The sequence below is a fragment of the Puntigrus tetrazona genome, unplaced genomic scaffold (assembly GCF_018831695.1).
Source record: "Puntigrus tetrazona isolate hp1 unplaced genomic scaffold, ASM1883169v1 S000000644, whole genome shotgun sequence".
Classification (NCBI taxonomy): domain Eukaryota; kingdom Metazoa; phylum Chordata; class Actinopteri; order Cypriniformes; family Cyprinidae; genus Puntigrus; species Puntigrus tetrazona.
Window position 1 is genome coordinate 430 of NW_025048265.1, and position 20,889 is coordinate 21,318.

At 40.1% G+C, this 20,889-nt stretch overlaps 1 protein-coding gene and 1 pseudogene across 1 annotated transcript; one reads left to right on the top strand and one right to left on the bottom strand.

Annotated features, from left to right (window-relative positions):
• Positions 1-15,618: 15,618 nt before the first annotated feature.
• LOC122334780 lies at positions 15,619-17,996 on the bottom strand (annotated as a pseudogene).
• LOC122334781 lies at positions 17,762-19,398 on the top strand. Its single transcript, XM_043232695.1, has 2 exons — positions 17,762-17,820; positions 17,923-19,398. Exon 2 carries the CDS (start codon positions 18,169-18,171, stop codon positions 19,396-19,398), a length of 1,230 nt encoding a protein of 409 aa, XP_043088630.1. The 5' UTR covers positions 17,762-17,820; positions 17,923-18,168.
• Positions 19,399-20,889: the final 1,491 nt, after the last annotated feature.

The window sequence follows — 20,889 nt, forward strand, 5'->3', positions numbered from 1 at the left end:
GACCAGAGCATATTACATTTATCGACATTGTAGTACAAATTCACACCTCTTTAATATTATTTTAGTGATCTCCGACTGGCGAAATCCGAACATCATTAAGCGCCGGCGTGAATAACAATCTTACGAAATTTACGTTTAGCATTGGCCAACACTTTTAAATTTGACAAGATGTCAGGCGCTCTGGCACAGCTCGGTAAGCATTGGACTATGGTGGCCAGGTATCTCCCATTTTCCGCACGTCTGTACAATAGAATGCCGCCAATTACTAGAACACTTTTGGATTTCAGGTTTCTCAGTGGAGTGCGTCACTGGAGTGGGAATTTCCTGCTTGATGTTCTGATCGGAATGTTTAAAATGTTTAACTAGATTCTTTGTAGGAAATTGGCTATGACTATAGACATATTTTAAAATATGTATATATAATAATACAAACAATGTATTCATTAAAATGGCAAAATACAAAAAAATTACAAAAGAAATTAAAGGTACAAATATGAAGTCAAATTAAAAAATCAAGAAATAAAATTATGAGTCAAATAGAGCAAGTAATTCACAATACATAAAAAACTAACACATGAGCATTTGAGACTGCAGATTATGGTAATACTTTGCTCTTTATCATAATACAAAATATAAATTCCTGTCAATATTGTCAATATTGTGAAGTAAAACACACACCCAGAAACTATTATTATAGGTGACAAATATCCATAGAATGTGAATGGCGATCAGTGAAAAAGTTTCATTCAAATTTAAGTAATAATAAACTGAATTATATTGTGCTTGTTTTCATTTATGGAAGCAAACAGGCCATTACAGCTCACTATATTTTAACGAGTCAAGCAATGCCATTTTAAAGATCATTAATTTGGTGTGTAAGAGAATACGTTTATATGTTTTTTTTTCTTGGCAAAGACTCCTTTGTATTTATACGTAGATGCCTCATTAGTGACTGTTTCTGTGGGTCGCAGTATGTATGCTGGCCCCACCATATTGTTGCGTGCCTTGACTCTGGCTTGAAGATAGCGTACATTCTTCGGAGCAGGTGTTTTTAACCCGTTAACCTACTCATGGAGTGTAATGTTTATTTACGCTTCAGGAAATAGACATGATTTCCTGTACCCCACTGGGTGCGAGCGAAGGCATGGGTGACAAACCGGTGCCCATAGATATTTGTTGCTAAGTAATATTCTCACGGTAAAGTTACTACCAATGCTTAAAATTTGGGGAACCATGGGATGCAGATTAACATCTTTTTTGTCCTCATAAATGAATCCTCCCTTTCTTTGTTTAGCCCCATATAGAAACCACGTGCTTTGTAGCACTTCTCTTTATGCTGCTAAATTATCCTGGATTTACAACGCTGAAGCAATTGGTAACTCTTTAAAGGGGACTGTTCGTGTCTGGTTTGGATGTGGTTTTAATGCTAACCAAATTATGTATTCTTTATTTCTGGGAATGTCTTCAAGAAGATCACTTTCTCCTATTCGCTATAATTCCTGTCTTCTTTAGTTCTGTCTTGTTCTACTTCATTCTGTGAGTTTAGTTGATGTTTACTTTTTCTTGATCAGATTACTGTCGGTTTAAAATTACCTTTTTAGGATGTAACCTTGATTTTTGTATTTGATTTAAGTCTTTGTTTTCTTTTCTTTTGCGCTCCTGTTATTGCGACGGCGTGGCTTTAATGCATTGTTTGTCATCACTTTGTAGTTAAATGTTACCAATTTGTATTTATTTTGTTTGCTTCATTGCAGGAGCTGGGGTCCCATGGTGGTTGGCTTTCTCTCCTGGTGGTGGTTTCTTCTGGTAGTATGCAAAATAACACTGAGTATTTAGTAAGGTGTGATCTGGAGTGCACAGGGGTGTGTGTGGAAGTGTGCCATCGTAAAACTTGAACTCCTCTTACCTTTCAAACCCTCAGTTCTACCCGGATGTATGTGATTTATTGCTAGGGACCTAACCTTAGATTATTTCTGTATTTGTATTCTTGTTTTGAGGCGGTGTATTCTTTTTCTGAAAGCATTTTAAAATTTGTGCCTTAACAAAATTTATACTTTCATATACTACCCAAGTGTCTAGCTTAACTTCATATGAAAAATCAAATTCAAATTCAAATTTTATTTGTCACACACATACCATATACATGTAAATGCGACATGCATATGAAATATTCTTTACAATCATCAGCACATCAAAATAGAAATAAAATTTAAAATGTAATATATAAATATAAAATATAAAAAATATGTATAAAAGAAGTGTACAAAAGTAGAACAGAAAAAAATAAAATAAAATAGAATATAAATATAAAAGTATGAGTATATAAAGTGTAAAATGTATAAGATTATGAGTGTAAAGTGGCTGTGCAATTATTCAAATGTAATTGTGAGTATCTGGGGGAGAGAGGTGAACATGGGAATTCCGGTACTTTAAAAGCTGGGTGTTCTCTGGTTCAGACTCCAGATAGCCTCTTGGAAGAAGTCTTCCTCATTCTCTCTGTGTTTTGCCTCTCAGGGGAACGTAAAGCTTTCCTGAGCAGCAGCAGAAAAGAGTCCATTGTTAGGGGATGGCTGAGGTCTTCCCACGATCTTCCTGGCCCTAGTACAGCACCACCGCTTATTGTAGATGTGCTGCAGTATAGGGAGCTTTAGTGCGGATGGTGCGCTCGGCTGACCCCGCCACCACCTTCTGGAAGAGCTACGCTGTCCTGCATGGTGCTATTCTGAAATCCAGGAGGTGATGTTTCCTGGCAGGACACTCCTTCGGCGGTGCAGGTGCCAAAAGTTCTGGAGCACCTGGGATAGAGAATCTGGGAGGGTCCACTTAGGCGCCTCCAGATGGTATAGGACGCTGCCGGGCCTTCTTCACCAGGGTGTTGATGTGAGCAGGATTAAGACGGGTCGCATTGATGATGTAACACTTGGAAATTACCGAAACAGTCCACTCTCTCCACTGGGAGTCCTGGCCGATCGCGATGGGATGGTAGGCGCGCACCTGCTTTCGTGCCTGAAGTCCACTATTAACTCCTTTGTTTTGCTGGCGTTCCAGGAGAAGATTGTTCTCCTGACACCATCTCTCCAGGTTGTTGATCTCTCTGAAGGTAGGCCATCTCATCGTTAAGTGAGCTGGAGATCAGGGCCCACCGCGACAGTGTCGTCAGTAAAGTTAATGATGGTGGTGGAGTTTGCAGTAGCCACACACAGTCATGTGTGTGGCGAGTACAGCAGGGGGCCTAGAACACTGCCCTGGGTGAGGGGCTCCGGTGCTGAGAGTGAGGAGAGTGAAGAGGTGTGTTTTCCCAGGGGATCCGGGAATCTGTCCAATTATAACACATTTCCCAGAGATAATCCCTAGGGTGGCGTAATCCATTTCTTTGACTTAAAGCGTTATTGTTAAAAATCTATACTCCTTCCACTACATACTGTAGACAGCTTAAAAAAAAAAAGATAATTATATAAATAGTACTATATTTTGAATATTAATTTATAAATAAAATTTCCCACTTCATTAAACGTTATAAGTACTCATGAAGCTAGTGATATTTCTTACACATATTACAATAGGGACCTACAAAACAATTGGATTATATCACGAGGGTTGGAGTTGGTCTAGCACAAGTGAAGTGGTCACTACAGGTCGGAAGGGGTTAAATAAGATGGCAAATAAGACATATATTTTAAGTGATTTAGGAATAACAATCTTCACATTGCCAGAGTATTTTATTTTTTTTTGTTTAATAACATTTTTTTTTTTTTGGGTGTAAGCTCTGGCGCCCAGGCAGCTTACCAGAGCTGCCCGGTTCCGCAAGACGCAAAGACCTCGGACGGATGGATGGGCCACATCGTAAGCCAGCTCACCAGACACTACGCTGACTGCAGGGCACTTCCTGTGTGGCCGTGAGTAGGCAAGTGCTCTCCCGGTTCCACGACTTTTGGGATGACCCTACGGCAAAAGACAGAAAAAAAAATCAGAGTTTATTGATCATTAGACAGCAAACGACAAACAACTAACAAAGTAAAAGCAATTTGAGTTATCTCAATGATGTATATTGATCATATATAGTCACGTTAAACCAGTCGTGGAGTAGGAGTCTGTCAAGAGGCATTCTCTCCTCGGGGGTTGGGATGCAGGCAGGCGTTGATCAAATGGCTGCATTCTGTTCAGAAAGAAGAGAGAGACGCTTTGACTGCTATCTTAAACTTCCTTTACAAATAACTCACCTGCTTGCAAAATAATCTCCAGGAAAGGCGGACACTTGGCTCAGATGGCGCGTTTCGTGCTTTTCTGCGATATAAGTTACTGTTGGCTTTGTTGCGAAGGTCTGACCTTTTGACAAGCTGCAGATACCACAGCCAGTTCTTGATCTTGTCCAGATCGGTGTAGTCTGGATAATAGCCCGCATAGACCAAAGTGTACAAATCTACCCCCAGTGAAAACACTGCTGCTGGCCGTCCGTTGTACTTGCCTGTCTCTGAATATTCAGGGGGCAGTATTCCTCTGTACCTGGAGGAAAGACATTTTGTACGTTTATACCGGCAGGCATGTTTCTCTTCACTGTTAGCATGTGCAGCATGACAAGTTAGTCCTGACCACTCCACAACAAAGTTAAAATACTGCAGAAAATCTCAGGCACCTGATAATACATACCACTAAAGGTGTACATGCGGCATTTCATGCAGCAGGTCCCCGCAGCCCGAAAGTAATCAGAGTCCACGTCCAGGTTGTCTGTGTTAACTAACAAGTTCTCAGTTTGATGTCTCTGCCAGAAGAACTCCGCGGCTGCAGCAATTTGTTCAGCAGCCTCTCGACGACCTGCTCATCACGTGCCGATGCAAAAGTTTTAGATCTAAGATGCCTCACAGCGCTCCAAGTAGTCAAAGAGATTCTCACAGGGCGAGGGGCACTGCAAGACCATAACATAATGTTCTAGAAACTCCTATGATCCAGCAGCACCAATGATGTAGGGTGAGCTGGGACCCTTATTGGCAAGGACAGTCAGGCTGATTTCCAGGGGCAGGTTCGGCGTGATCAGGCTAGCGGAAAGACAGTTTTTAAATACAAGTATGATTTGTCTGTCTATGATTAAAACAGAGACTGTGAGGAGATAACAGAGAGTGCAGTCTACTTACAATGTTGATATATTTCATGTTTTCTGTTTTTTTGACAAATTTTCAGTGCCACCCCTGATCAACAAAACAAATGATTAGTTGTACACTATGTACACAAAGCGAAAAGAATAATTTATCGGGTATATGTTTTTTAAAATTACGGAGAAAGCCATCCTTGCATCGCACTCCTCGTAAAATAGCACCGAATCCTCCTTCACCCAGTTTAGCACCCGATGCTGTAGTTCAAGTAGATATCTATAAAGAAACATTAACATTTTTTGGCATTCTCATGTATAGGTAGTTTTTTTAAATGTTAATGGAGAAACCAAATATGGAATATTTGTGATTGATCTCTGAAAACGTAAACAGCCTGAATGTTTCATGTCGCGTTATATATCAAGCAGCCATAAAATATGTGTGTATGTTTGGGTTATGGCAATAAACCCTCACTCTCACTGCTAGTAGCCCACTTCACTGTCCTGTTGTTCTGTCAACATGGGGACTTAATCTCTCCTTGGACAGATTATCTTCCATACACTCCTCCTGAAGATGCTCCTTCCCTCGCTGCTCTTCAGAAGAGGGGAGGACTTTAGAGCTAGGAGCTTCCTGATGAACATCACATGTGATGTTCTGCAGAAAATCTGATCTAAAGAGAGGATCGGAAATGACAAAAGACTGAGCGATCGCAAAAACAATACGCCAGATAAATCAAGAAGAGCAGCATTACATGACACTTTTTTTGATTCACAGAGCTCGATTCTATGCACATTTAGGTGACGTTGATGTGATTTACCATCAGAGCACCTAGAAAGATCCAACCTGCTCCATCAGCTTCAGCTTTGCTCCACTTTCTCATCCCACAGACTTTATCACTCTTCCCAGCTCTTGGGCGAGGAGAAATTGGAACAGGCCAACCCCTTCCAAAACCTCCATTTTTTTCCCTCATCACCTTCTACTTCTTCTCACTCATCACCCTATCTCCTCCATCTTCCTCAGCAGTACCATGCACAGTGATGAGGATTTGGCATGTTGACTGAAGTGGTGTACTTAGATGGAAGTGTACATACACTCACTCTCTACCTTTCTTTAAAACAAGAGTTTGCTGACCCATGATGGTACTCACTATACACTTACTGTCTCTCCAAACTACCCACAAAAGTAATATTGGGTTGACACTTTTACATGCTCCAACATTCCATAAGAGAATTCTGAATGTGACATCATAAGAGAACAGACAGCAAAGAATCTTGCATGGAGTCTGGTTGCCTGGTTGCCATTTGCAATGATCGATGTTGTATCTAATGATGAGCAAATAAAATATTCACAAAAAAGACTATTGCTGAAATCTTGTTTAACTACTGTACACAGCTAAAAAGAGAGATAATTATATAAATAATATTATATTTTAGAATAATTAATATTTGTAATACAATTTCTACCACTTCATTAAGCGTTGCAAGTACTCAAGTGAAGCTGATGATATTTCTCTGCATTCCTGGAAGTACAATACAAAGCCTCTGCTTAAATAAAAAATAATAATAAAAACAACAATGAAACTATTTTGTCTTAAAACCTTTTATTTCATGTGAATACAGTCCATGCATATCGTTTACGGAGGATGTATATTCATGTATATTATTATTTTGGTTTCTCTGACAAGAGTCTTTTACAATGCTGTGATAATTTTACACTTTTGAATAGCTATTTCTCTATTCTCTCCTCTTGGCTTTTGGCATTCGAGTTTTCCCTTTAATGTTTGTATTTTCTCTCACTTCCAAAGGAGGGCGGTAGACAGCTTATGGTTCATGGGGAGGATACCAATGCAGGGTCCAGTAGGATTGACTTGTTGGGAAAAAGTGCGGCTTAAGTAAGTTCTAGTTAATAAACCATTTTGAATGTCCTGGAATATTTGTAAGCTGGTGCAATCAGCCATGATTTTGAGATGGTGCGACATTCAGCCTGGAAGACAGTAACAAAAACTATATATTGTTAATTGAGTTTAATGTTCTGCTAATCCTGAAGAACGTGATTAACCGGATTCGTATGTATTTAATCAGGATGGAACTAAATTCTACTAACAACCAGCAGAACTCAAGTTTGACCAAAAACAAACAAACAACAAACATTTTCTGACTGCCATCTTGTACAATAAGGGGCCTACAAAATAATTGAATTATACGAGGTTGGAGTGGTCCAACACAAGTAGTGGTCACGATATTCGATATTTGTATCTAATGACATGAGCAAATAAAATATTCACAAAAAGACTATTGCCGAAATCTTGTTTAACTACTGTAGACAGCTTAAAAAAAAAGATAATTATATAAATAGTATTATATTTTGAAATATTATTTGTAGTAAAATTTCATAATTAAAACGTTACAAATACTCATGAAGCTGGTGATATTTCTTGTGCATATTACAATAGGGGCCTACAAAACAATTGAATTATACTTGAGGTTGGAGGGTCCAAACACAAGTAGTAGTCACTACAGGTCAGGAAAAGAGGTTGTGTCAAATAGCAAATAAGACATATTTTTATGATTTAGGAATAACAAATCTTAACACACACAGAGTATTTTATTTTGTTTTTGTTTATTAACATTTTTTGGGTGTCAAAGCCCTGGCGCCCAGAAGACGCTTACTAGAGCTTGCCGGTCTACTGGCAAGACGCAAAGACCCAGATGGATGGATGGGCCACTCGTGTCAGCCCACCAGACACTACGCTGACTGCAGGGGGCACTTCCTGTGTGGTCGTGAGTAGGGTGCTCTTGTCTCCACGACTTTTGGGATGACCTACTTACAAAAACAGAAAAAAAAAAAATCAGGTTTTATTGATCATTAGACAGCAAACGAAACAACTAACAAAGAGTAAAAGCAATTTGAGTTATCTCAATGATGTATGTTGATCATATATGGTAACGTTAAACCAGTCGTGGGTAGGAGTCTGTCAAGAGGCATTCTCTCCTCGGGGTTGGGATGCAGGCAGGCGTTGATCAAATGGCTGCATTCTGTTCAGAAAGAAAAGAGAGACGTTTGACTGCTATCTTCTAAACTTCCTTTACAACAACTCACCCGCTTGCAAAAATAATCTAGAGGAAAGACGGACACTTGGCTCAGATGGCACTTTTTCGTGCTTTCCATGCGATATAAATTACTGTTGGCTTTGTTTGCTGGAAGGTCTGACTTTTTGACAAGCTGGGCAGATACCACAGCCAGTTCTTGATCTTGTCCAGATCGGTGTGGTCTGGATAGCCGCCGAACCAAAGTGTACAAAACTACCCCCAGTGAAAACACTGTTGCTGGCCGTCCGCTACTGCCTGCCCGTCTCTGAATATTCAGGGGCAGCATTCCTCTGTACCTGGAGGAAAGACATTTGCATGCGTTTATACGGCAGGGCATGTTTTCTCTTCACCGTTAGCATGTGCAAATATGACAAGTTGGTCTGACCACTCACGCAGTTAAAAATACTGCAGAAAATCTCAGGCACCCTGATAATACATACCACTAAAGGTGCTGTACGGCATTTCATGCAGCATGAGTCCCCGTGAGCCGAAATCAATCAGAGTCCACGTCCAGGTTGTCTGTGTTAACTAACAAGTTCTCCAGTTTGATGTCTCTATGAAGAACTCCAGCGGCTGCAGCACGGTCAGCAGCCCGTGGCGACCTGCTGCATCACGTGCCGTGCAAAAGTTTTCGTCTAAGATGCCTCCACAGCGCTCCAAGTAGAAGGCCAAAGAGATTCTCACAGGGCGAGGCACTGCAAGACCATAACATAATGGTCTGGAAACTCCTGCCAGTCCAGCAGCTCAATGATGTAGGGTGAGCTGGGACTTATTGGCAAGTGGCGGTCAGGCGATTTCAGAGGAGAACAGGTTGGCGCGTGATCAGGCTAAGCGAAGAAGACAGTTTTTAAATACAGAAATGATTTGTCTGTCTATGAGATTAAAACAGAGACTGTGAGAGATAACAGAGAGAGTGCAGTCTACTTACAATGTTGATATATTTCATGTTTTCTGTTTTTTGACAACTTCAGTGCCACCTGATCAACAAAACAAATGATTAGTTGTACACTATGTACACAAGCGAAAAGAATAATTTATCGGGTATATGTTTTTTAAAAATTACCGGAAAGCCATCCTTGCATCGCACTCCCTTGTAAACAGCACCTAATCCTCCTTCACCCAGTTTAGCACCGATGCTGTAGTTCAAGCGAGATATCTATAAAAAACATTAACATTTTTTTCATTATCCCTCGTATGAGTAGTTTTAAATGTTAATGGAGAAACCGTATGGAATATTTGTATTGATCTCTACGTAAACGTAAACAGCCTGAATGTTCATGTCTGGCGCGATATCAAGCCAGCCATGGCAAATATGTGTGTATGTTTTGGAGGTTATGGCACAAACCCACTCTCACTGCTCGTGGCCACTTCACTGTCCTGTTGTTCTGTCAACGGGGACTTAATCTCTCCTTGGACAGATTATCTTCCACACACCTCCTCCTAGAAGATGCTCCTTCCTCGGCTGCTCTTCCAGAAGAGGGAGGACTTTAGAGCTCGGAGCTTCTGATGAGACATCACATGATGTTCTGCAGAGAAATCTGATCTAAAGAGAGGATCGGAAATGACAAAAGACTGAGCGATCGTAAAAACAATAATTTGAATAAATCATAAGAGCAGCATTAAGACACTTTTGATTCACAGAGCTCCGATTCTGATGCACATTTAGGTGACGTTGATGTGATTTACCATCAGAGCACCTAGAAGATCCAGCCTGCTCCAGCTTCTCGCTTTGCTCCACTTTCTCATCCTGAGAGCTTTCTCACTCTTCCCAGCTCTTGGGCGAGAGAAGTGGAAACAGGCCAACCTCTTCCAAACCCTCCATTTTTTCCTCATCACCTTCTTTACTTCTCACTCATCACCCCTATCTCCCTCCATCTTCTCCTCAACAGTACCAGCACGCTGATGAGGATTTGGCATCAGTGGACTAGTAGTGGTGTACTTAGATGGGAATTGCACATACACTCACTCTCTACCGCTTTCTTCAAACAAGAGTTTTGCTGACCCATGATCGCACTAACACACCGCTGTCTCTCAAACTACCCACAAAAGTAATATTGGAGTTTGACACTTTACATGCCTCCAACATTCCATAAGAGAATTCTGAATGTGACATCATAAGAGAACGGAACAGCAAAGAATCTTGCATGGAGTCTGGTTGCCTGGCTGCCATTTGTATTATTCGATGTTTGTATCTAATGATATGAGCAAATAAAATATTCACAAAAAGACTATTGCCGAAATCTTGTTTAACTACTGTACACAGCTAAAAAAGAGAGATAATTATGTAAATAATATTATATTTTGAATATTAATATTTGTAATACAATTTCACCACTTCATTAAACGTTACAAGTACTCATGAAGCTGATGATATTTCTCTGCATTCCTGGAAGTACAATACAAAGCCTCTGGGCTTAAATAAAAATAATAATAATAAAAACAACAATGAAACTATTTTGTCTTAAACCTTTTATTTCATGAAATGCAGTCCATGCATATCAAGTTTACTGAGAGGGATGTATATTCATGTATATTATTTTGGGGTTTCTCTAAACAAAGAGTCTTTACAATACTGTGATAATTTTACACTTTTGAATAGCTATTTTCTCTATTCTCTCTCTTGGCTTTTGGCTATTCGAGTTTTCCCTTTAATGTTTGTGTTTTCTCTCACTTCCAAAGGAGGCGGTAGACAGCTTATGGTTCATGGGAGGATACTAATGCAGGGAGTCAAGTAGGATTGACTTGTTGGGAAAAAGCAGCTTAAGTAAGTTCTAGTTAATAAACCATTTTGAATGTCCTGAATATTTGTAAGCTATGCAATCAGCCATGATTTTTGAGATGGTCTGCGACATTCAGCCTGGAAGACAGTAACAAAACTATATATTTGTTAATTGAGTTTAATGTTTTGCTAATCCTGAAAACGTGATTAACCGGTTCGTATGTATTTTAATCAGAGATGGAACTAAATTCTACAACCACAGCAGAACTCAGAAGTTTGACTAAAAACAAACAAACAACAAACATTTTCTGACTGCCATCTTGTACAATAAGGGCCTACAAAATAATTGAATTATACGAGGTTGGAGGGTCCAACACAGAGTAGTAGTCACGATATTCGGGATATTTGTATCTAATGACATGAGCAAATAAAATATTCACAAAAGACTATTGCCGAAATCTTGTTTAACTTCTGTAGACAGCTTAAAAAAAGATAATTATATAAATAGTATTATATTTTGAATATTAATATTTGTAGTAAAATTTCACTTAATTAAACGTTATAAGTACTCCATGAAGCTGGTGATGATATTTCTTACATATTACAATAATAGGGGCCTACAAAACAATTGAATTATACGAGGTTGGAGTGGTCCAAATACAGTAGTGGTCACTACAGGTCGGAAGAGGGGTTGTATCAAATGGCAAATAAGACACATATTTTTATGACTTGAGGAATAACAAATCTTCACACACAGAGTATTTTATTTTTTTTTGTTTATTAACATTTTTTTGGGTGTCCAAGCCCTGGGCGCCAGACGCTACTAGAGCTTGCCGGTCCCGGGTATACAAAGACCCGGGACGGATGGATGGGCCACTCGTGTCCAGCCTACCAGACACTCTGCGCTGACTGCAGGGCACTTCCTGTGTGGCCGTAGTGCAGGGTGCTCTTGTCTCCGCGACTTTTGGGATGACCTACGACAAAAACAGAAAAAAAAAATCAGGTTTATTGATCATTAGACAGCAAACAAACAACTAACAAAGAGTAAAAGCAATTTGAGTTATCTCAATGATGTATGTTGATCATACCATAGTACGTTAAACCAGTCGTGGAGTAGGAGTCTGTCAAGAGGCATTCTCCTCGGGGTTGGGATGCAGGCATGCGATTGATCAAATGGCTGTACTCTGTCTAGAAAGAAGAGAGAGACGTTTGACTGCTATCTTAAACTTCCTTTACAAATAACTCACCTGCTTGCAAAAATAATCTAGGAGGAAGATTTGGACACTTGGCTCAGATGGCACTTTTTAGGTGGCTTTTCTGCAATATAGAATTACTGTTGGCTTTGTTTTGCGAAGGTCTGACCTTTTGACAAGCTGGGCAGATACTCACAGCCAGTTCTTGATCTTGTCCAGATCGGTGTGGTCTGGATAATAGCCGCAGACCAAAGTGTACAAAATTACCCCCAGTGAAAACACTGTTGCTGGCACGTCCTGTTGTATGCTTGCCCGTCTCTGAATATTCAGGGGCAGCATTCCTCTGTACCTGGAGGAAAGACATTTTATGTACGTTTATACCGGCAGGGCATGTTTTCTCTTCACCGTTAGCATGTGCAACACTGACCATGTTGGTCTGACCACTCCACGAAAGTTAAAAATACGGCAGAAAATCTCAGGCACCCTGATAATACATACCACTAAAGGTGCTGTACGGGCATTTCATGCAGCAGGTCCTCGCAGCGAAATCAATCAGAGTCACGCCCAGGTTGTCTGTGTTAACTAACAAGTTCTCCAGTTTGATGTCTCTATGAAGAACTCCGCGGCTGCAGCATTTGTCAGCAGCCCCGACGACCTGCTGCATCACGTGCGGCCAGTACAAAGTTTTCGCCTAAGATGCCCCACAGCGCTCCAAGTAGTCAAAGAGATTCTCACAGGGCGAGGCACTGCAAGACCATAACATAATGGTCTGAAACTCCTGCCAGTCCAGCAGCTCAATGATGTGGGGTGAGCTGGGACCCTTATTGGCAAGTGATGGTGTGGCCGATTTCCAGGGGAACGGGTTCGGGCGTAGATCAGGCTAGCGGAAAGACAGTTTTTAAATACAGAAATGATTTGTCTGTCTATGATTAAAACAGAGACTGTGAGGAGATAACAGAGAGAGTGCAGTCTACTTACAATGCTGATATATTTCATGTTTTCTGTTTTGACAACTTTCAGTGCCACCTGATCAACAAAACAAATGATTAGTTGTACAATATGTACACAAAACGAAAGAATAATTTATCGGGTATATGTTTTTAAAAATTACCGGAAAAGCCATCCTTGCATCGCACTCCCTTGTAAACAGCACCTAATCCTCCTTCACCCAGTTTAGCAATCGATGCTGTAGTTCAAGTAGATATCTATAAAGAAACATTAACATTTTTTCACATTCTCATGTATGAGTAGTTTTTTAAATGTTAATGGAGAAACCGTGATGGAATATTTGTATTGATCTCTGCGAAACAGTAGAACAGCCTGAATGTTCATGTCTGCATGTTATATATCAAGCAGCCATAAAATATATGTGTATGTTTTGGGTTATGGCAATAAACCCACTCTCACTGCTCGTGGCCACTTCACTGTCCTGTTGTTCTGTCAACGGGACTTAATCTCTCCTTCGACAGATTATCTTCCACACACCTCCTGAAGATGCTCTTCCTCGGCTGCTCTTCAGAAGAGGGAGAGGACTTTAGAGCTCGGAGCTTCCTGATGAACATCACATGTGATGTTCTGCAGAGAAATCTGATCTAAAGAGAGGATCGGAAATGACAAAAGACTGAACGATCGTAAAAACAATACTTGAATAAATCATAAGAGCAGCATTAAGACACTTTTTGATTCACAGAGCTCCGATTCTATGCACATTTAGGTGACGTTGATGTGATTTACCATCAGAGCACCTAGAAGATCCAGCCTGCTCCAGCTTCTGCTTTGCTCCACTTTCTCATCCTGAGCTTTCTCACTCTTCCCAGCTCTTGGCGCGAGAAGTGGAAACAGGCCAACCTCTTCCAAAACCTCCATTTTTTTTCCTCATCACCTTCTTCTTCTCACTCATCACCCTATCTCCTCCATCTTCCTCAACAGTACCAGCACGCTGATGAGGATTTGGCATGTTGGACTGAAGTGGTGCACTTAGATGGGAATTGTACACACACTCACTCTACCGCTTTCTTTAAACAAGAGTTTTGCTGACCCATGATGGCACTAACACACTGCTGTCTCTCCAAACTACCCACAAAAGTAATATTGAGGTTTGACACTTTTTACATGCTCCAACATTCCATAAGAGAATTCTGAATGTGACATCATAAGAGAACGGAACAGCAAAGAATCTTGCATGGAGTCTGGTTGCCTGGTTGCCATTTGTATTATTCGATGTTTGTATCTAATGATATGAGCAAATAAAATATTCACAAAAGACTATTGCCGAAATCTTGTTTAACTACTGTACACAGCTAAAAAGAGAGATAATTATGTAAATAATATTATATTTTGAATATTAATATTTGTAATACAATTTCACCAATTCATTAAATCGTTACAAGTACTCATGAAGCTGATGATATTTCTCTGCATTCCTGGAAGTACAATACAAAGCCTCTGCTTAAATAAAAATAATAATAATAAAACAACAATGAAACTATTTTGTCTTAAAACCTTTTATTTCATGAAATGCAGTCCATGCATATCGTTTACGGAGGGGATGTATATTCATGTATATTATTTTGGGTTTCTAAACAAGAGTCTTTACAATACTGTGATAATTTTACACTTTTGAATAGCTATTTTCTCTATTCTCTCTCTTGGCTTTTGGCTATTCGAGTTTTCCCTTTAATGTTTGTGTTTTCTCTCACTTCCAAAGGAGGGCGGTAGACAGCTTATGGTTCATGGGGAGGATACCAATGCAGGGGTCCAGTAGGATTGACTTGTTGGGGAAAAAGAGCAGCTTAAGTAAGTTCTAGTTAATAAACCATTTTGAATGTCCTGAATATTTGTAAGCTATGCAATCAGCCATGATTTTGAGATGGTGCGACATTCAGCCTGGAAGACAGTAACAAAAACTATATATTGTTAATTGAGTTTAATGTTCTGCTAATCCTGAAGAACATGATTAACCGTTCGTATGTATTTAATCAGGATGGAACTAAATTCTACAACCACAGCAGAACTCAAGTTTGACCAAAAACAAACAAACAACAAACATTTTCTGACTGCCATCTTGTACAATAAGGGCCTACAAAATAATTGAATTATACGAGGTTGGAGTGGTCCAACACAAGTAGTGGTCACGATATTCGATATTTGTATCTAATGACATGAGCAAATAAAATATTCACAAAAGACTATTGCCGAAATCTTGTTTAACTACTGTAGACAGCTTAAAAAAAAAGATAATTATATAAATAGTATTATATTTTGAATATTAATATTTGTAGTAAAATTTCACTTAATTAAACGTTACAAGTACTCATGAAGCTGGTGATATTTCTTACATATTACAATAGGGGCCTACAAAACAATTGAATTATACGAGGTTGGAGTGGTCCAACACAAGTAGTGGTCACTACAGGTCGGAAGAGGGGTTGTGTCAAATGGCAAATAAGACACATATTTTTATGATGAGGAATAACAAATCTTCACACACAGAGTATTTTATTTTTTTTTGTTTATTAACATTTTTTTGGGTGTCAAGCCTGGCGCCAGACGCTACCAGAGCTTGCCGGTCTCGCAGAAGACGCAAAGACCGGACGGATGGATGGGCCACTCGTGTCAGCCCACCAGACACTACGCTGACTGCAGGGCACTTCCTGTGTGGCCGTAGCAGGGTGCTCTTGTCTCCACGACTTTGGGATGACCTACGACAAAAACAGAAGAAAAAAAAATCAGGTTTATTGATCATTAGACAGCAAAAACGAAACAACTAACAAAGAGTAAAAGCAATTTGAGTTATCTCAATGATGTATGTTGATCATATATAGGTACGTTAAACCAGTCGTGGAGTAGGAGTCTGTCAAGAGGCATTCTCTCCTCGGGGTTGGGATGCAGGCAGGCGTTGATCAAATGGCTGCATTCTGTTCAGAAAGAAGAGAGAGACGTTTGACTGCTATCTTAAACTTCCTTTACAACAACTCACCTGCTTGCAAAAATAATCTAGAGGAAGACGGACACTTGGCTCAGATGGCACTTTTTCGTGCTTTTCTGCGATATAGAATTACTGTTGGCTTTGTTTGCGAAAGGTCTGACCTTTTGACAAGCTGGGCAGATACCACAGCCAGTTCTTGATCTTGTCCAGATCGGTGTGGTCTGGATAATAGCCGCAGACCAAAGTGTACAAAACTACCCCCAGTGAAAACACTGTTGCTGGCCGTCCGTTGTACTTGCCCGTCTCTGAATATTCAGGGGCAGTATTCCTCTGTACCTGGAGGAAAAGACATTTGTACGTTTATACCGGCAGGGCATGTTTTCTCTTCACCGTTAGCATGTGCAACATGACAAGTTGGTCTGACCACTCACGAAAGTTAAAAATACTGCAGAAAATCTCAGGCACCCTGATAATACATACCACTAAAGGTGCTGTACGGCATTTCATGCAGCAGGTCCCCGCAGCGAAATCAATCAGAGTCACGTCCAGGTTGTCTGTGTTAACTAACAAGTTCTCCAGTTTGATGTCTCTATGAAGAACTCCGCGGCTGCAGCATTTGTCAGCAGCCTCGGCGACCTGCTGCATCACGTGCCGTGCAAAGTTTTCGTCTAAGATGCCTCCACAGCGCTCCAAGTAGTCAAAGAGATTCTCACAGGGCGAGGGGCACTGCAAGACCATAACATAATGGTCTGGAAACTCCTGCCAGTCCAGCAGCTCAATGATGTGGGGTGAGCTGGGACCCTTATTGGCAAGGGCGGTCAGGCCGATTTCCAGGGGAACGGGTTACAGGTGATCAGGCTAGAGCGGAAAGACAGTTTTAAATACAGAAATGATTTGCCTGTCTATGATTAAAACAGAGACTGTGAGGAGATAACAGAGAGAGTGCAGTCTACTTACAATGTTGATATATTTCATGTTTTCTGTTTTTTTGACAAATTTCAGTGCCACCTGATCAACAAAACAAATGATTAGTTGTACACTATGTACACAAAACGAAAGAATAATTTATCGGGTATATGTTTTTTAAAAATTACCGGAAAGCCATCCTTGCATCGCACTCCCTTGTAAACAGCACCGAATCCTCCTTCACCCAGTTTAGCACCGATGCTGTAGTTCAAATAGATATCTATAAAGAAACATTAACATTTTTTCACATTCTCATGTATGAGTAGTTTTTAAATGTTAATGGAGAAACCGTATGAAATATTTGTATTGATCTCTGCGAAACGTAAACAGCCTGAATGTTCATGTCTGCGTTATATATCAAGCAGCCATAAAATATGTGTGTATGTTTTGGGTTATGGCAATAAACCCACTCTCACTGCTCGTGGCCACTTCACTGTCCTGTTGTTCTGATTAACCGGTTCGTATGTATTTAATCAGGGATGGAACTAAATTCTACAACCACAGCAGAACTCAAGTTTGACCAAAAAACAAACAAACAACAAACATTTTCTGACTGCCATCTTGTACAATAAGGGCCTACAAAATAATTGTGTAACAGGCTTTAATAAGAGTTAATTTTAATTTATTTTGTTTGGTGTTGCCTTTGTAATATTTAATGTTTAATGACCAAATTATTTTCGTTGTTTATGGGGGACTTTTATTTTGAAACAAAATCAGCTTTTCACAACGCACGACGCTAAAGAAAAGGGGAATGGGAGAGTGAACGCTTCATGACGGCTTAAAACTCCTTCACGAAAGGGATGTAACAAGTTTATTTAGCAACCCCCCGAAAAGGCATAAGGTTTGTGTTTTTTATACGCTGTTGATTAAATACAAGTGTTTTTGTCAGCATCGCTGAATATGTCAGGTAATGTTGATATACGTTTTGTATCACTTTGTTCAGCTCTTACGGTGATTTCTGAAGACGAAAGGGAACAGAAATAAAAGTCTGGAAACATCAGTAAAAGTTTCGGCCATCATTCGGACGGGGTCCGCTACAGTAAGAGCTTTACCTTCGCTGATTCAGATCCTCGCCGCACGTGCTGACAGACGGATTCAACGTGACTAAAGGAAAATGGATGGCAGTACGTCAGAATCAGCGTGATGGTCTACGGAGCTGCGACGCTGTGCTGTAGTCGGCAAGTTAAGTATGGAAATTGATACAGAAGAACAAATAACTGGAAGCCTGCTTCAGACAGAGACAGAAAAGGAAAGGGATCTAAATGGTGCAGATAAAGATAAAATTGCTGCAGAACGCCAGTGTCATGTGCAAGACAGTGCAGAACTCCCTCGACGTTCCGAACGTACTTGTATGCCTACGGAGAAAATGCTTGCTTATCAGAAAGATGAATGCTGTAAGAAAGAAAAAAGGTTAATAACTTTGTATGAGCAATGGAAGTTAGATGCCCGTAAAGCAAGACAGACCTTAAAAACAGACATAACTGATAAGCAACTGGCTGAAATTGCTGACTCTCTTGAGGATAAAAGGAACTGTATTCTGAAACTTTTCAGTGACATAAGACAATATGTTACACCTGCTGCTGATTTAAGACGTAAAATTGATGCATGTGAAGCTGTGACCAATGATATCATCAAATTTGTGTATGACAGAATGACAACTGTAGATGGCGAGTTTGATGCAGAGAGAGAAAAAGTTCGTCTAAGTGAACTAAAAGCACATAGTTATGCTCGCTCTATATATGGTTCAACTGCTTCAAAAATGAGTGTCAGCATGCACTCTGGATCTTCTTGTTCTGCAAGCAAACGTGCAGATGCTGCAGCAGAGCTGGCTGCAAAAGAGGTTGAATACAAGATGATGGAAACGGAAAGACAACAAAAGGAAAGAATAAGAACCTTAGAAGAGCAACTCAGAAGAGAGTTAGAAACTCAAAAGTTTGAGCTAGAACGGCTGCAGGTAGAAAAGGATATTGAAGTTGCTCGTGCCAGAGTAAAATCCTATGATGAAGAAATAAAACAAGAGACAAGAAGTGAGTCAACACAGAATAAACAAGAAGAGCAGAGAAACAAAATGTTACATCAGCAAAGCAATGTTGTACAGTCAACACCTCTCAGTGAAGTAACTCATCTTGCTCAAGCAGTTCAGGACAGTATAGCCATTAACAGGTTACCCATACCTGAACCCGCAGTGTTCAGCGGAGACCCAATTCAGTTTGTAAACTGGAAAGCGTCATTAATAGATAGAAAGGGCATCCCAGCAGCTGATAAACTCTATTATGTAAAAAAGTATGTGAGTGGCTCAGCACACAAATATCTTGAGGGCACCTTTTTTCGAAATGACGAAGAAGCCTATAAAGATGCTTGGGACAGACTAAACCAAAGATACGGCCAACCCTTTGTCATTCAAAGAGCGTTTGGATAAACTTTCCAAGTGGCCGAAAAATACAATCCAAAGATGCAGAAAGTCTGAGAACATTTGCAGACTTCCTTAATGCCTGTTTGCAAGCCATACCTCATGTTAAAGGTCTGGAAATATTAAACGATTGTGAAGAGAACCAAAAGCTCATACAGAAACTTCCAGATTGGGCAGCTTCCAGATGGAACCGTCAGGTCACTACAGCCCTCATGGATGGAAAGGAGTTTCCAAGCTTTCATGACTTTGTCAATTTCATGTCAGCAGAAGCAGAAATCATGTGTAATCCCATCACTTCATTGCATGCTCTTCATTCTCGTGAGTTACCTCAAGACAGAAGGATCTCAAAGGAAATCAAAAGAAACAAAGCAATTGTCTTTAAGACTGATACAATTGTAAACAATGACAGACAAACAGCAGTTAAAGAACAGTTAAAAGCACAGTGCATGTTGTGTGAAGATGACAAACATCAGCTTCATAAGTGCCTGAAAATTCATGGAGAGGTCTTTAAAGGACAGAAGGGCCTATGTGAAAGATAACAAACTCTGTTATGGGTGTTTAAAACCAGGCCACTGTGCAAAGGAATGTCGTCGTCGACACACGTGTAATGTATGCAAATTACGACATCCCACATGTCTTCATGATTACAGTTATGACAAAGACGGAAACAGAGAACGACCATTGCCCATGGTAAGCAATGTACATGCACTTGAGTGTGAAACTACAAATGCTATGTCACTTAATATCACCAGTGAAGATCAGTCAGTCATTACATCTATGATTGTACCGGTATGGGTGTCGTCAGTTAAAAATCCATCCATTGAACAGTTTGTGTATGCTTTACTAGACACACAGAGTGACACTACTTTCATTGATGAAGAAGTTAGTAATACGCTACAAACGGACAGTCACCCAGTGAAACTCAAATTAACCACAATGATTGGAGACAACATGATCATTAAGAGTAAAAGAGTATCTGGTCTTCGTGTCAGAGGTTACAATTCATCAGTACATATCAGTCTTCCTCCAGTTTATACAAAGGAGTGTATACCTGTTAATCGTGATCACATACCAACACAGGATAAAGCTGAGAACTGGAGTCATCTGAAGATAATTGCAGACAAAATGCCACCACTTCTTAGTTGTGAAGTAGGTTTACTGATCGGCTACAACTGCCCCAGAATGCTAGCTCCCAAGCAAGTCATACTAGGTAAGGATGAGGAACCATATGCTATTCTAACAGACTTAGGATGGAGTATTGTGGGCTGCTCAGCACCAAGCATTAATGGATTGGTTGGATTCAGTGTTTGTCACAGAATAGCTACAAAGGAGATACCAGCTTTGACACCTGTGGATGCAGTTCGGATACTTGAGTCAGACTTTAAGGATGTTACAGCAGATGAAAGGACAGTCTCTCAAGAGGATATCAAGTTTCTAGATAAACTCAAGGAAGGAATAAGGAAAAAATGCTCAAGGACATTATGAAATGCCTCTTCCATT